This window comes from Suillus discolor (genome assembly GCF_016758755.1).
Source record: "Suillus discolor strain FC423 chromosome Unknown F5147scaffold_44, whole genome shotgun sequence".
NCBI classification, from domain to species: domain Eukaryota; kingdom Fungi; phylum Basidiomycota; class Agaricomycetes; order Boletales; family Suillaceae; genus Suillus; species Suillus discolor.
In genome coordinates this window covers 342,903-357,987 of record NW_024541291.1, presented here as the reverse complement: position 1 = coordinate 357,987, position 15,085 = coordinate 342,903, and the positions used below count along the sequence as shown (strand labels likewise).

Below are 15,085 nucleotides of genomic sequence, written 5' to 3'. Positions count from 1 at the left end.
CGCGATCCTACTCACTTGTCAGAGTATGAACGTGCTAAGCGCATGAGCGAGTTCTACTTTGACGTTGGTGCTTGGGAGAGCGATGTCGAGGCCCGTAACAGGGCTGAGATTGAGGCCGAGGGAGAAGGCAAGAAGAGAAAACGCCCGACAAAGAAAGATCTGGTAAGATCAGACATGGATTCCGTTCATTATCGGATGTTGATTTTCATTTTGCAGGAGCGGTTCAAGGAACAGAAGAAATTAAAGAAAATTGCGAAGACAGCATGGCTTCGAACATAGGAACCCTATTACTGTCGTATTAGAAGAAATCCAAAGCAACAATAAATTCCTTAGTTATATTATAAAAAGAAAGTTCATCAGCCGGATTGTCAGTGTTCAATAGTACAACCACCTTGAGGTTTACAATGATAGATCACTACTGATAGCTACCACCTGGCGATATCAGCATTAGCGTCCACAGGTATGTCCATTTTTATCCCTCATTTTTGATGATGTCCTAAGTTGCGAATACGCCAATGATTTTGAAAGGAGGAACACTTTGTCCTTCGTCTCCAAGTAGCACGCACTCGATGAAGTGCGATCCTCTCGTGACAAATTGATCAATCATCATAAGACTTGATGACCCATTAATGACCGCACACAAATGAAAATAAAACAAGACACTCACGTCGGCGCCCCCTCTGACATGTCCTGCATTTCCTATAATCACCGCACCTCTGAAATTATCATCCACCCAACATTCAATCTCACTTCCTTCCCCAATCCGGCTCATAGGCTCCTTCAAGAAATAAATCCCGACGTCTCCAGCGCCTACTTTGATAGGTACGCGCAATCTGCTCGTAGGCAGCGAGCTATACCAATAATATCCAGCCGTAAGCAACGGAGAGGACCCTGGACCCTGCCGGAGGATGCGCCGCTGCCCAGCCAGACCCGTAGAAAAGCGACGGAGGTACAGGGTTCACGAGGTCATTAGCAGACGCACAAAATGGGGCGACCTCTTCGAATGGCAGCGGGTCTTTGAGGCGCGTATTGATTCGCACAGGAGGAATCGGAGTTCAGGGTATATTGGTAAGGATGGGACTCTGCTTGGGCAAGAGTTAGTGCGTGTTTTCTTCTCGGCTTCTGCACCGTCATCTACTGGGCGTGGTGGTTCAGGCACCCGCAGCACCTTTCCTTGCGCCTACTCCGCCAAAGAGATGCGTATCTGCACCTGGAGGTAACCATGTGACATCATGATAGGAATGGTCTCGTACGACTGGCCACGCGCCGTTGACCACGCGGCACATATCTGAGATTGGAAGTACGATACGAGAACGTCGGTTATAAGTTCATGACCTGCCGGATTTGCAAGAATGGGGTCCGCAAAGTAAGGCTTAATGAGGTCGGGGTTTGCCATGTAAGACGGATATAGTATGGGTTTGACGCTTTACACAGGCGTCAGAAAATATTCTTTTGACAGGTAATGAAATTATACCTGATATGCGGTACGTCATAGAATTGTGCGACGATATTGTGCCAATGGTCAGGTCCTGCAAATCCATATACCTGGTGTGTTTGTGCACTAAAATGCCCTAGAATGACGACTGCAGGTTGATCAGGGCGGTCCAATATTGAGCGAACCATCAACTCGAAATGCTCCATCGCACGCTGGTTGCTGGTAGAATTTAAACGCCACATAACACTTTAGGCGGAGATCTGTGCTTACCCTTCATCGTCGACGTCAAATTCGAGTATCACCAAGTCGGTGTTCTCTGGGATATGATGCGAGCTACAAAATCCAAAGTACCCTGAGTTTGTTCGCCTCATAGCACCGTTGGTAAGCTCTGATGCCGGGTGAGGGAAAACACTCGACCACCACTGGAAAAAGCGTGAAGGATAGCAGGTGGAAGACAATGGATCATCTCCTGCTGCATGACATGCAGATACTACACAATTACACCATCAATATAAGTTCTTTTGCAAAATAAAGAACACGCACTAGAACCGCCAAGCACGCTGATAGTCACAGGCTGACCCAAAAGTGCTTTGTGAATAACCCGGTGCACCCTCCCCCCACTCCCCAAATGCAACCGACTCTGCGACAACGGAACCACCCCATACTTATTCGCAATATCATCCTTGGGCCCAAACACAGGGCAAAAGTCAAACGGATTTGCAACCTCGGATGAATTGTCGATAGGGTTGTTGGCCCCATGCAAATAATTCTTTGGTACGAGGCCTTCTGTTGTAAATGACCCAGCGCTGGTATGGTTTGAGAAGAGTATAAACCGCGATAGCGCGATCAGTAGGACGAATCCGAGGATGATGGCCCATATTCTATTGGTGACGCCTAGCACCCTTTGATTCCACCTGTTAGTGTGTTTACTAGAATCTGGGCCCATGCCCGTCAATCGGCGGTGATTGGGAGGGGAGATGCGTGCCAGAGCCTTGCCAGAGCCTAAGCGTCGTTGCATAAAACCTCTGAGACGAAAAAGAAAAAAGTACCGTCGAAAGCTGCCGAAATACGAAGCAAAGGCGGGATGTCAAGGAAGGGTGAACCCTTATGCCTTAACTCCGCGCCAAATGAGGTTAATGACGAGAAACACAAAAGAATGGACACTGTGGGAGTTGAACCCACGACCTCACGCAATCTATCCATGCGAAGCGTGCGCGCTACCAACTGTGCCAAGTGCCCTTTACGAAGCGTCAGTGACATATTATCTCGAGCGGAGGTCACTCTATCTAGGGAAATGACACTGCCAATACTATTTCCCCAGTGTTCGCCGTTCGAAGTTCGAAGGCGAGTACGCGTGATACTTACTCCTGGGTCACTCATCGTTATTAATTACCGCAATAACTTAACATTGACTGAAGCTACTCTTAGGGATGACGAGTCTAGCAAGTAAACTGCAGTGGGAAGACAAGCACTTTTGAAATTCCACAGAATCGCGTCTCTAGTAGACATACCTTCGTAGAGATACACCACGCAAACCAAATAAGTTCGACGCAATTAACAGATCATACTACCCAGATGTCCATGTTATGTCCGAACGCATCACAGCTCGCTCATCTCCCTGTGATGCTTCACCTTCACAGAATCTACATGCTGCGAACGGTCGGGCATCCGCTCCCAGATTGGATCCACATCGGGACCATCTATATCGCCTGCACCGTCCCAGCCCCAACACCATACTGCATGACTCGTAAGTCGGGGAGTAGAATAAAGAACGCAGTACGTACCATGCGAAGGCCCGGGCACAAAATCAAGCTCTTCACTTTCCTCCGGCGTGAACAAACGGTCATGAGGACCAAACCATGACCGGTCCTGTGGATCTGTCCGTGGATTGTCCGGAAGTCCCCCAAGACGCATATAACCACGGATAGCAGTAAGGTTCCGTCTTGAAGGATGTATGATATCAAATACTCTCTGCAAAAAAATCATTTAATCCATCAGACATCGAATTGCATTTCAACCAAAAACATACTTTGTCGTACGCTAGCTTCACCCGCGGTACCATCAATATACGCCCATACCCAGCCTGCCAGTAATCATTGCAGATCAAACTACACTCTGAAGCAGAACACTCCTCATCTGTGAGTCGAGCCATACGGAATTTGATATAAGGGGGGGTGTAAAATGGAGCAGGGTCCAGGACTGCAATGCCATTCCAACACGACTGGACCTGTATGGGAAGGTGCATCTGGAAACGGTCGGAGGAGTAGGGATCATGGAAGACGCTTTCGAACGGAGCATTTTCCAACGCTGTCCCGTTGATATCGCGGGCGACCCAATTATCATAAAACACGGGGGAGGACTATATACAAAAATGGAAAATGAGCTTAGGCTGTGAGTGCAATAACGGGACTTACCAGCTCTTTATGATACATGTAGTCAGAAGCACATGTTATACCTGCATTATTCCGCCTACTTTGCCAGATCAGCTCAAGCAAGTCGTCCACGCATGGGAGGATATCGTTCATAAATATGATGGTGTCAAAGTACTCGTTGTGCGAGTCGCGGAGCTCGTGGAGTGGGTTAAAAGCCTGGTTGCGGACCTCCGCAAGGTACTCTATACGATGGTTGAAGGCACCTCGTGTACGTGTAGAGGTTCGAATAGTAACACGTAAGCCTACACTACGAGTGAGGGCGTCGAATATTCGTAGCAGCGCTTTCGTCTGGTCTGTCGAGCCATTTTCGTATATGGAGACATAGACGTTGTGATACCCCAAGATAGCAGAGACTCGAAAAAGAGTTGCAAACAAGTCAGGGATGACATCGAAGGAGTTATACAAGTTGATGGCGAAAAAATATTTGTGCTCTTTTTTTGGAACGTTGTGTACGTGTTGGGAGTCGGAAAATCCCCAAGAAGAGAACCAGGTGGATTCAGAAGGAGTTTTGTGTCCTATAAGAGAATCATATCGGTCTCGGACTTGCTGAACGTAAAGCGGCTGGGAATTTCGTGTGCACTCTGTGGTATGGTGCGGAGACAACGTGGAGAGCAGGTCTAGGACACGGCGGCGCTGGTCAATGCTAGGCAGGGTGATTTGTTTGCGAGCAGACAAGCGAGACACGAATATGGGATTGTTCCCGCCTGTTGACAAGAGCTACAAAACAATCATGCGTTGTCATGATAGTAAAACTGTCAAAGTATAGACAGACATACGCTTGTTGGTAGTGTCTTTCCAATTAGCAAGCCTAGTAACAGCCCAACCACGAGTGCCAAGGGAATTCGTTTCAACTGAAATCGCAATGTCTTTGGTTGCATGGTGGATGTAGGAGATAGCGTGACGGTGACCTCGGAATATTAGGCGCACTGATCAACGGGCTCAACGGTCGGTACAGCCTATGAAAAGGGGCGTACGTAGGCTTGGCGGCAATTTCTTGTGATCTGCAGAAGAAGGCCAGCCTTGGAGCTTGGTGGGTGATGAACCGATGACGGTCTGAAGTACGCAAATTCAACTGCAAATTGAGTCGGAGGCCATGGGCGCTTGTGCACACAAAATCAAATAAATTGCCTAACGTGGCGACCGAGTAGATGAATGACGAAGTTTAACTACATAGATAACTATATAACCCCATAAATTTCTCCTCTATCGACTCGGAATCGCATGCAAGAAATCAATCAGGTAATCGTGAGTTAATGCTCAGCGCTCAACGTCAACTTCAAAACACCCTGACAAGTTCTAATGCGCAAAAGAATGCGAAAGAATAATGATAGTGAGATGACTCGCAATCCCTCTATAATGACGCTGCCATGATGGCAAAGGCTGCTACACCAGTCAGCATGTTAATGCTATGCGATGATGCAGCGTTGGAAGACCTGGTTCAATTCGTTTAGTTTTTTAATTACCGAAAAATAAATGAAAGAACGACTGACGAAGGCTTGGCTGTGGTAGCAGTGGCGGTACTATTGGATGATGAGGTAGCCGTCGCAGCAGCGCTGCCAGCGGTCAAGGTGACGCCCTGCATTATGCAATTTATCAGCCATTCAAGAAACAAGGATATCTATAACATACCACTGCAGCACAGAGTGATTGGGAAGCTGCGTCGGCATTTGTGAGGTCAGAGCCCGTACAAGATGCTTGAATACAGGTTGTGGTGCTGTTGATGAAAGCCTGGCTGTGGCAAAGACAGTTGTCGTCGGTAGAAGAACAGTTGCCAAAGTCAGCATCCGTCAGGCAAGGGACAGCGCAATCTGATGATGTCAGATACCGTTGTATGATGACAAAGAAAAAATAGACATACTGGGCAAGCTTTGACGTGCGATCAATGCCGCAAACGCGGACGAGACAGCGACGGAGAGAGTAAGAACGACGACAGCAAAGCGCATTATGGATTGAGTAAAAGAGTGCGAAAGAAGAAGACAGGATGAACAAAGGTGAGTCTTCGAAGAGAGACCTTATATACAGCTACAGATAATGTACATGACAACAAAGCAGACGAGCTGGGAAACAAAGGCAACATGTAAATCCAGAACATAATGCTTATACTATTTTTAGCCTTCAAATTGGTACAAGTCCGCCGCACCGCATTGTTGTAAATACGTATCACGTGTTTCGGACATATCCGAAAAACTATCAAGTACCTCAGCCACTTGAACCTTATGTCATCATTACACTAACCAAACACAACCAAAGTCTGTGCGACATCTGCTGTCCCAGTTAGACGAGCTCGTCACATTATACATCCTCAAGACATGGTAAGCCACATCCTTGCTCTACCCTTTGAGAAACTAATTCGAACCATTTTTAGGCCAGGACAAAAAGCGGCAAGGTGTGTGCTATCATGACCTTCACCCGTGATACATCTTTAAATCTTATCATAGACTGGCGGCAAGCGCTCCGCTCTTCAAGACGTTGTAACTCGTGAATACACCATCCATCTGCACAAGCTCGTGCATGGCCGCTCCTTCAAAAAGCGTGCCCCATGGGCCGTAAAATCTGTTGTCGATTTCGCCCGCAAATCCATGGGCACAACCGATGTTCGGTTGGACCCCAAGCTCAACCAGGCATTGTGGGCTCGAGGTGTTAAGAGCGTCCCTCACCGGATAAGAGTAAAGCTTGAGCGTACGTGCTATATTTCCAAATTGATCATAATACTGACGGTCTACTTTTTACAGGCAAGCGTAATGATGATGAGGGCGCAAAGGAGAAACTTTTCACATATGCCAGCCATGTAGTTGTGACCTCGTTCAAGGTGTGTATTTACCCTCTGTTATTTGTTCTGTCCTCGACAACAACCTTCTGCCAGGGCCTCCAAACCGCTGTTGTAGACGCAGAGTAAGGGCTGTCGTCTGAAGGTCCTATGTAGTTTTTTTCACATATTTCATGCCGCCATACATCATCGCACCCAGCACTATGCTACTACGTCAAAACTCTCGTGCATCTTGATGCTGTCCATGAATTTGAGTTCCTCTGAAACATCGCAAGCTGGTGTTCCTGCCCGCCAGCCATGCCCGATCCCGCGTTGGTCTGGAAAAAATACAAACTGAGGTGTGCTGGTTTATCCGAAGCAGATGGGGTAATTCACATTGATCCTTGCGACGATGCGATGATAGCCTCTGTTGGCGCACTAGTCACGTGTGATACTCAGGAGATCAATCTCCTATTTTGAACATTCAGTGACTCTTCTTTATTTGAAGCCTTGCGAATCCGATAAAGCCAAACTGTCGCTTGATGCATTCGCTCATCGAAACATCTATGACCCGGCCCTGGACTACATGCCCACCCATTATGCATCAGTTGCTAGTAGAAGTTTTACAGGTCGTATTCTTGCTCGCCGTCAACGACGAACCAGATTGTCCTAGTATCTTCTCATATGATAGTAAAACCATCGCCATGTCAGCAAATTTTGCTAGCCCGCCCCTGCTCTTCACTCGAGTGTGCCGCCATTGGCGGGACGTTGCATATTCAACGCCAGAGATCTGGTCGCGCATCAAAGTCGTGCTTCCCGGAATACTCCTCAAGCCACTTACGCTGTTCTTTCCCTCTCTACTCCAGTTTTGGCTCGCTCAGTCTGGCAATCTACCTCTCACCATTTGCATATATCACCTTGATATTTATTTTCTCTCCTCCTTAAGCCGACATTCCTGCCAGGATGTGAATTCTCGACTGCTCGAGATTCTTTATGATGAGACCAGGCGTTGGGAAACAGTGTCTGCTCCCTCATCCACATTCAATAGGAGTGATCACTTCAATACGCCCCAGCTGAGAACGCTAGATCGGCTCTGGGACTTGACAGATCTCATCAAATTCAATGCACCAAATCTCTGTCGCGCACGTATCATGTATTCACTGTCGGATACCATCCAATCATTCAAACCCAATGCTGCCTGCGGAAGCATACGTCATCTCTACATCCATCAGGCTCTAGCCAGTGGGATACGCTACTTTCCAGACATATTCCCTCGTTTAGAAACCCTCGGTGTACGTATACTTACATCCTATGTGTCGGGGATGGGGGGTCATTCAGTGACGTATTCTTGCCTTGAATCGATGACCCTTCCCTTCGACCATCGTCCTGCGGATATGTTTATCGACACATTCCGTGGACTTCATCTTCCCGTGTTGCAGAAATTGACTTTGTTGATGGGAGTGGGCAAACCAGACGTCAAGATGATTACGGAGGCGCTTGCAGTTACTGGGTCTTGCAATATACGAGTGGTAGATTTTCGGTTGCACGAATCGCGGAGCGATATCGATCCACGTACCCTTGAGCCGTTGCTCTCGGTAGTGCAAGAGGTTGCGGTTCATGGGGAAGTGGTAGTATGCAGGGAATAGGCCGGTGCATGAATCGAGGCTCCCGGGAAAAAGGAAATTGGACCACAAGTTCGTTGTGTTTGTGTTACGCGTTGAGTCTGTGCAGAGGCATCTCCTGTACCCTGGTTAATAGCGGCCAAGACCAGCATGCAAAAATTGTACTTAGTCTTAGACAGCGTGATTGAAGCGTCCTATTAGCTCCAATTAATTGTTGAATCGGGAGGGCGAGAATCTGATTCGCCAACCACCAAGAGAAAAGATGAAATTGAGGTGCATTCTGGGATTGCTTGCAGGAAGAACGAAAGGAAAGCGGAGTCCGTAGGATGGCAAAGGAACTTATCAGGCCCAGCCTGGGCTTCCTCCACTCCACATCTGAACTGTTCTGCCAGGAAGGTGAGGGACACCAAGTCTCTAGTGTTTCAGTCTGTCCATCACGCAAGATCGGCGAGATGTACGAGTCTTCTGTACGCTAAAATGCTGCAATGGATTGATTTTGAGCATGATCTTCACAAAGACTTGTCCCATGAATTTCAAGCTGATAAGTTTCTAGCTGTGAAGGTGGTCCCTTGAGGTAGTGTGTAGATCTGAGTTTCCAGTGATTCACATTAATATTGATCCGAATAGTGCGACTACACCTTTGAGCGATATCATGGTGGAGACGTTCATGTCAGCGTTTAAAGGCAGAAATGAGGACATGGCCCATAAATTGCCTGATAGGTAGACAATTCAGATTGTGCAAACAGACAGTAACTTGAAGACATCCCGCTAGCATGATGGTCATCAGAGGTTACCGCCCGGCATTTGCCATTGTCTCTTCGTCTCCCACACCTTCGGATTCGTGCATCCTCCAAGCATCTTCCTTCTTCCAGCCAACAACCTTGTGGAGACTTTCGAGTCAACCCTTCGTTCTCAGGATGGAGGGGCGACGCATTATTTGTAAGATGAAATCTCGAAATGATGGATTCGGAGGACCGGAGGCAGGGGAACGGTAGAGCTAAGAGAGACGGTTTATTTGTATGTCCTACTAAGTACTAACCTATAATTTATAAGATGGATGTGCATGTGCAATGCCAGCAGAGTCCAACGAACCTCGGATATGACTTGCTCTCAGGTCCCTGTTATTCTATGGTTGCTGGACCAATACGTTGTTGTACCGGCCTACGTTTGACGACACGAAGATCCCCGAAGCTCAGTATAGGCGTCTCATAGATGCTGAGAGAACTTCGGAGTCTCCTCGTGCATCGGGGAATGCGAATTCGGATTTCGGGAGATCAGCAGCTGAGGCTCAGTCCAAATTCTAGAGAAGAGTAGTCGCTAGGTGTGACGTTATTTTCTGGATGCTGCGCAGCTTGTCATTCTGCTAGACGACTTGGACTTTTACAACGTGCATATGGCAAGTTGGCGGGCCTTCAAGCTCTAAGAATGTGCTTCTCCATATCTTTCGTTGCATATGACTAACCACGAGTCGAAATTGCCCACTTTATTAGCAGAGCCTCTCTCGATGTCGAGTCTCTATCGGTGACTTACCTTGATTAGGTTTAGCACCAGGAACCCAGTTCACAACTACAATCGTTCGGGGACTCATGAAGTATTCTACAAGTTTACAATGGGGGTACAACCGTAAGTACTTGAGTCATATATCATACACTCGAGTGCTCGAGATGTCCCTCTGCTTCAAGGTCTTCACTGTTCAAGCAGCAGTAAAATTTGTTCAGAAACACTCCGCATTGAACAACGAACTACTTACACGTTGGTGCCATCAACCACACTACACCAATGCGAAAGCAGACATGACTCATTCGACCTCACTGCTCAGGGGTAACACTCATATATGTAGAAAGGCTACCATACTGGTGAGTCAATAAATTGTGGATGAAACTACTCATACTCACCTCACCATCGACGAATCGATGTAAGATTGCCACACATTTATACCCATAACAGCAATCTTCATTTGTGCCGCAAGTAGTGCCAATTTTTTGGCATCGAGCGCTGACAGCCGTAGACATCGTCAAAGCAGCAACAACGGCGAGGATGACTCGGAAGGAGAAATGCATTATATGTGAGATGCGATATGGGATCTCGAAAATAAATTTAAAGAGAGACAGTAAGAAGACGGCTTGCTTTTATGATGTGAATACATGATTCTGCGCCTATCCACCTTACATCCGCCTTCGACACATGATATTTGCAATGCCAGCAGATTGCTGACAGACCTCCGATCTGACTTGCATTGCCTTGGTATGCTATCGAGCAGTGGAAGAGCCCAAGGACACGATGATCCAAATTGCAAAAAAAGGTACGCTCCTCAGATATAATGTTTTTAATGTACATCAGGAAACAAAGCTAGACTTTAACGTTGGTCATCAAAATGTATTCTTTTCACAAGGAATACAGACGTGGCAATGGGCAGGTCTTCAGTGGATGGCAGAACTACTCAGGGTCGGTTTTGCCGGTTGTAACCGGTAGAGCTGGCAAGGCTGATTGTTTTCCCGGGGTGTCATCTTAGACTGCTATGTTTGGGCCATGCAGACTGTGACTTACGTGTATGACATTCCTACTATTGCAAGCTAGCCTTGATGCCATCCTACCTCTATATCTGTGACTCATTCTCATTTGCTTCCTTGTTTTCAGAGAGTCCATGACAGTGTCTCCGGTCCCAATACATTACCACGTCATGGTCAGGTCCTGTGCATCACACTCTGACCACTTGTATGCGCATGCAAGCGGAGGTGCATGTACGAGACGACCTTGACTCTGCTTGGCTTCACTTCTCGGATTTATTATTAGGTCAGTAGAAATAGTTCTTACTCCTCGTCGACTTTTCAAGCAAGCTCGGTTTGATCCTCCACTTCAAAGGTGTGAATTACCACCGCCTCTGCGTCGGCGATAAAGAACGAAGAATAGTGCAAATATTGTACCATAGAGTGCACGCATGAATAAGTCTGGTTTGAGGATGTAGACAAGAAAAATTATATCATAGGAACTAGTTCTGTGTTGAAACAGCGAAGCAGCATTTGAAGAAGATTTGTCGTTAAGCCTGAGCGGCAATCTTCATGAAAGACGCAAAATACGCATCAAGGACCTCAACGCGATTCAGTGGCTCGATGGCTCCAACATAGCCATCAAGACGAACAGCAACCAGCACCCCCTCAGATCCCACTCCATAATACGAGTAACCTCCTCCCCCAAAACTACCAGTGGCATCGGTGTCATCGATAAACACCCTAAGAGCACCTCAATCAACATTATCGCACTTAATACGGATGAGAAGGCACTCACTTTGACCAATGAGAGCGAAGAAGCGTAGGGAGCCGCAGGAAACTGAATTCATACTTCTGGCCTTTGCTGATCGTGATGACATCGAATCGTGGATTCTCAAGTGTCGCGTAACGATTCAGGAAACTCTCAGGTTTCTGCATGTCCGTGACCATCGACTCGACCCTCGCTTGCTGAAGCGGATCGCTGAAATCGCCGGTAAAAACAAGTAACTTGAAGAGGCAGTCCGAAGGAAGAAGATCCTGGAGCTCGAATGGACATGCGTCTGCTGCCCGCATGAGTTTGTGCGGAGGTACACGTTTTCCGAGGACGAGGCCAACGGCCAACTCCTGATTCCTATCATTTACTGCAACTGAAGGCTGATAATGTATCTCAACGCCAGTGGTGAAGTCTGTTTGGAAAGTCCTACAACCTCATGGGATTAGTAACAGGAAGAGACTGTTGATAGCATAATCTTACTTCAAGAAATGATCGGGCGACACCCCATTGCTGCTCGGCACAGTCAAGGGCTTGCCACAGACAAGGGCGGCCCACATTTTATCAAACGCGATCAGGTCTAATGCGAATTTACGGCGCTCTGATTCATACTATCGGCCGGGCGTAAGCAAGGAGTCAAAGAGCTGCACAAGAGCTTGCCGTTGACAAAAGGGACATGTCTGCCCACCCACGAACAACTAGGGAAATTTTCCAAGCTGACAAAGCGATATAGTAGCTCGATCATGACAACAGGAGCAGAAGACATACCTAGATTACGACTGTCGTTGATACTTGCGTTCATCCCTTGTCCTGGAAGCTCCATTATAACCAGACCAGAAAAAGAGGCCAGAATTGGGATGCTTACCTGCTTTTGGAGAGTGCGTGTGGCAAGCATCGCCAGCGATAAATACTCTATTTTTGATGGAAAACTGTGAGGCCACTCGTTGTCCAACTTGAGTAAAAATGTCAAACGAACACGAATTCGTAGCAAGTAGTAAGATGCATACCGCTATATATCGTCCACCACAAAAATTCACTCTTCCGGATAACCTTGTAAGGTTCAAGCGCCTTCTGGGCAGTCTAAGGGGAATATCGATGACTGCTGACCATATAGTGGATACCGCTTACTTTAAGAATTTGCTCTGGACCTATTTTCTCCTTGTCTACTCTGCCTGACACTGGATCGATGACATCATTAGCCTCCAGTTGTACATATATGCGAATGCGATCCTTTTCTCGAGGAACGAAAATGACTGAGCCATGGTTAGAATGTATAAAGGTCTTATTCCTGACATCCGGGAAATCAGTGTCAGCAGTAAGGTCCACGACGCCCCAGGTGGAATCTAACGATCGAGACTGAGCTTGCTGATAATTCTAAGTGATCACCATTCTCACTAGATTGTTCTCCATCCATCGTAATATCGAGTTGTTTGCGGGTCCATGAGCGAGCGCCTATCAAGGAAAATGGTTATATTGGTTATATTGACATCTTCGAAACGCACCATCACCACCGACAACAAATTTAGCGTGGATAATCTCTTCTCGTGATTCATCTTCAGATTTGCCTAGTTTTTGGAGCGTAACACAAACTGGATGTGATGTAGGATCCGTCAGCTCGCTTTCATCCTTGGAGAGCTCTATCGAAGTTGGCCTCGTCGATCGTTCAACCTCAACGCCGAGTGGTGTCATGGAATCTATGAAAATATCTTGAATGGCTCCTTGATGGAGCGCAGCCTTGATCTCATTTAGCTGATATGATTTGTGTCCAATTTATTTATTAACACACTTCGAATGGGTATCTTGCAGACGGAGCTGTTATGTTTGATATCCTGTTAGTAAGCTAATGGCGGAAATTCGGTGAGCATCCTTCGTTGATGCGGGAATTTACGGACCTCGATACCGCCGGTCGAAGAAGGGTCATAGAAAGCCTAAGATACAATGAGGCACATATCCTGTAAGCTCATCTTGAAAGGCGTACTGCTAGATGAAGTTGGCAAGACTCTCTTAGAAGGCGCTCTGCAAGTCCATAACTCTATGTCCAGCTTGTTGATACCGAGTTTTAATCAATTAGCGAGGAAGCATTTTTACCTGCAAAACTTCAATAGTGCGAGGTGCAATTCCATCATCATGGCCAGCAGTTATTTTGAAGGCCCTAATGGAAAGTTGAGTTAGAAGGAGGAATGAAAGGGTCGATGCACTGACCTTTGGTCTACGATGCGGACATTCACTCTCGCATTTGCGAGGGCATTCGCGCACATGAGACCAGCAGGGCCAGCACCAATAATGAGAACGTCGACTTCAGAGTGGCATACGAGCGGCACAGGCATTGCGAAATAACGGTAACTTAGCAATGGTAGAAATGTAGAGGAGTGTGTGATGAAACAGGGGGCGCAAGTCCACAATCCTCAAGAGAGCATTCATGGTAGAATAAATAGAAATTAATCGCGCTCACTGTCCCTAGTGGAGCCACGTTAGTCACTTGTGAGTAAGATAATCTGCTCAGGTTGATTGAGATATGAATCTTGTACGTGTACCAGTGATGTAAAGAGCAACTCTGCAAATGCCGCTATCATGATGCTGTGGTAGGCTGTAGCTGATCGGGGTATCTTTGAATTAGATATAGTAGAATCATTCTGAGGTATACGACGTTACCGCTTACCTTGTACGGTTGCTGGAATGTCCCTAGTGCCTACCTCCCTTTAATGATTTTTTTCGCACACAGGTAGCTCCGTTTTGATCGAGGATTCTTTTAGTTTCGTTCGAAGTTTCCCTATTCGAGAAACGTTCGACATCATGATAGGTCGACCCAGGTCACCGCACCCAACCGTACCCACCCGGGTCAGAGAATCGCGGGTACGGTCACAATGTCCCCGCTAGCCTTGCTGTCTAGCGAGGAGGATGACGTGCTATCTCCGTATCGTCCTCCTTGGACCCCGAACCTCTACGACCCCTGACTCCTGTCACGTGCATGGCCTCTGCCTTCTCTACGCCTAACTCGTCCTAGCCTGCTCCATCCTGACGCCGCATGACTAGTGAATGCATGACTCTTGTGCTGTGCTCCTACTACAATGGATCAAACCGTGGTCCAACCCGCAGGTGGTACGGAGGTGAGTAGACATATTTTTCGAAACTGGTATGTACTTACTATGCACGAAGCTTAGTCTGAGTCAATAACAATCTTTTCCCTTCCCTTCCCTGACTCCTGAGGCGCTGTCTTTGCCCTTTGACAGCCATCTGAGCTTTGAAAGTTTGTGAACTAACACCGTGATGGAGGTGGTCAACCTGAAGACAGCCACCTGAAAAAGCCTTGTTAACAGCGCAGCGCATCGCAATGAGAGCACGATGGGCCTCAGGTGTAGTATACTTTGACACTGAGCCGCTAAGAGTTTGCTGGGCACCCTTCGCATTCGGACCTTGAGTCGAAACACCACGCCGCTGAACACATTTGTCGGTGCACTGATTGAGGTTTTCCGTCCCTTGCATGCGTTTAATGACGAATGATGGTCAACGTCGCGCTGCCATAGATTGAAGTTTCCTACCCACGGGTAGCCAAATTTTGCAAGAAGTTAGAAAAAGAAACACATCATGAAGG

The 15,085-nt window shown here is 47.2% G+C and overlaps 7 protein-coding genes and 1 non-coding gene across 8 annotated transcripts; 3 read left to right on the top strand and 5 right to left on the bottom strand.

Annotated features, from left to right (window-relative positions):
• On the top strand, positions 1–618 carry F5147DRAFT_281721 (uncharacterized protein). The gene is made up of 2 exons (XM_041429021.1): positions 1–162; positions 217–618. Exons 1-2 carry the CDS (start codon positions 43–45, stop codon positions 277–279), a joined length of 183 nt encoding a protein of 60 aa, XP_041290587.1. The 5' UTR covers positions 1–42; the 3' UTR covers positions 280–618.
• On the bottom strand, positions 333–2,519 carry F5147DRAFT_706290 (uncharacterized protein). The gene is made up of 8 exons (XM_041437979.1): positions 1,979–2,519; positions 1,706–1,925; positions 1,475–1,654; positions 1,211–1,424; positions 1,082–1,180; positions 898–995; positions 657–851; positions 333–614 (listed from the first exon to the last, which is right to left on the bottom strand). Exons 1-8 carry the CDS (start codon positions 2,451–2,453, stop codon positions 497–499), a joined length of 1,599 nt encoding a protein of 532 aa, XP_041290586.1. The 5' UTR covers positions 2,454–2,519; the 3' UTR covers positions 333–496.
• A 73-nt stretch (positions 2,520–2,592) lies between these two features.
• F5147DRAFT_t94 lies at positions 2,593–2,674 on the bottom strand. Its single transcript has one exon. It is a non-coding gene; the product is annotated as a tRNA-Ala (tRNA).
• Positions 2,675–2,824: 150 nt separating this feature from the next.
• Positions 2,825–4,963, bottom strand: F5147DRAFT_638871 (glycosyltransferase family 69 protein). Its single transcript, XM_041432987.1, has 5 exons — positions 4,644–4,963; positions 3,850–4,584; positions 3,465–3,794; positions 3,220–3,406; positions 2,825–3,171 (listed from the first exon to the last, which is right to left on the bottom strand). The coding sequence occupies exons 1-5, from the start codon at positions 4,743–4,745 to the stop codon at positions 3,035–3,037; spliced, it is 1,491 nt and encodes a 496-aa protein (XP_041290585.1). The 5' UTR covers positions 4,746–4,963; the 3' UTR covers positions 2,825–3,034.
• A 5-nt stretch (positions 4,964–4,968) lies between these two features.
• Positions 4,969–5,942, bottom strand: F5147DRAFT_706286 (uncharacterized protein). Its single transcript, XM_041437978.1, has 4 exons — positions 5,726–5,942; positions 5,497–5,675; positions 5,358–5,443; positions 4,969–5,300 (listed from the first exon to the last, which is right to left on the bottom strand). The coding sequence occupies exons 1-4, from the start codon at positions 5,808–5,810 to the stop codon at positions 5,219–5,221; spliced, it is 432 nt and encodes a 143-aa protein (XP_041290584.1). The 5' UTR covers positions 5,811–5,942; the 3' UTR covers positions 4,969–5,218.
• A 162-nt stretch (positions 5,943–6,104) lies between these two features.
• F5147DRAFT_281648 (ribosomal protein L31e-domain-containing protein) lies at positions 6,105–6,932 on the top strand. The gene is made up of 5 exons (XM_041429020.1): positions 6,105–6,179; positions 6,233–6,253; positions 6,318–6,546; positions 6,600–6,676; positions 6,731–6,932. The coding sequence occupies exons 1-5, from the start codon at positions 6,177–6,179 to the stop codon at positions 6,761–6,763; spliced, it is 363 nt and encodes a 120-aa protein (XP_041290583.1). The 5' UTR covers positions 6,105–6,176; the 3' UTR covers positions 6,764–6,932.
• A 286-nt stretch (positions 6,933–7,218) lies between these two features.
• Positions 7,219–7,524, top strand: F5147DRAFT_548812 (uncharacterized protein; the record flags this gene model as incomplete). Its single annotated transcript, XM_041430369.1, has 1 exon — positions 7,219–7,524. A coding segment is annotated over one exon (306 nt), but the record flags the coding sequence as incomplete, so codon positions are not given.
• A 3,573-nt stretch (positions 7,525–11,097) lies between these two features.
• Positions 11,098–14,145, bottom strand: F5147DRAFT_281635 (FAD binding domain-containing protein). Its single transcript, XM_041429019.1, has 15 exons — positions 13,696–14,145; positions 13,582–13,645; positions 13,472–13,525; positions 13,386–13,421; positions 13,280–13,333; positions 12,996–13,227; positions 12,889–12,945; positions 12,622–12,836; positions 12,501–12,573; positions 12,359–12,445; positions 12,262–12,303; positions 12,154–12,209; positions 11,977–12,104; positions 11,521–11,922; positions 11,098–11,465 (listed from the first exon to the last, which is right to left on the bottom strand). The coding sequence occupies exons 1-15, from the start codon at positions 13,818–13,820 to the stop codon at positions 11,273–11,275; spliced, it is 1,818 nt and encodes a 605-aa protein (XP_041290581.1). The 5' UTR covers positions 13,821–14,145; the 3' UTR covers positions 11,098–11,272.
• Positions 14,146–15,085: the final 940 nt, after the last annotated feature.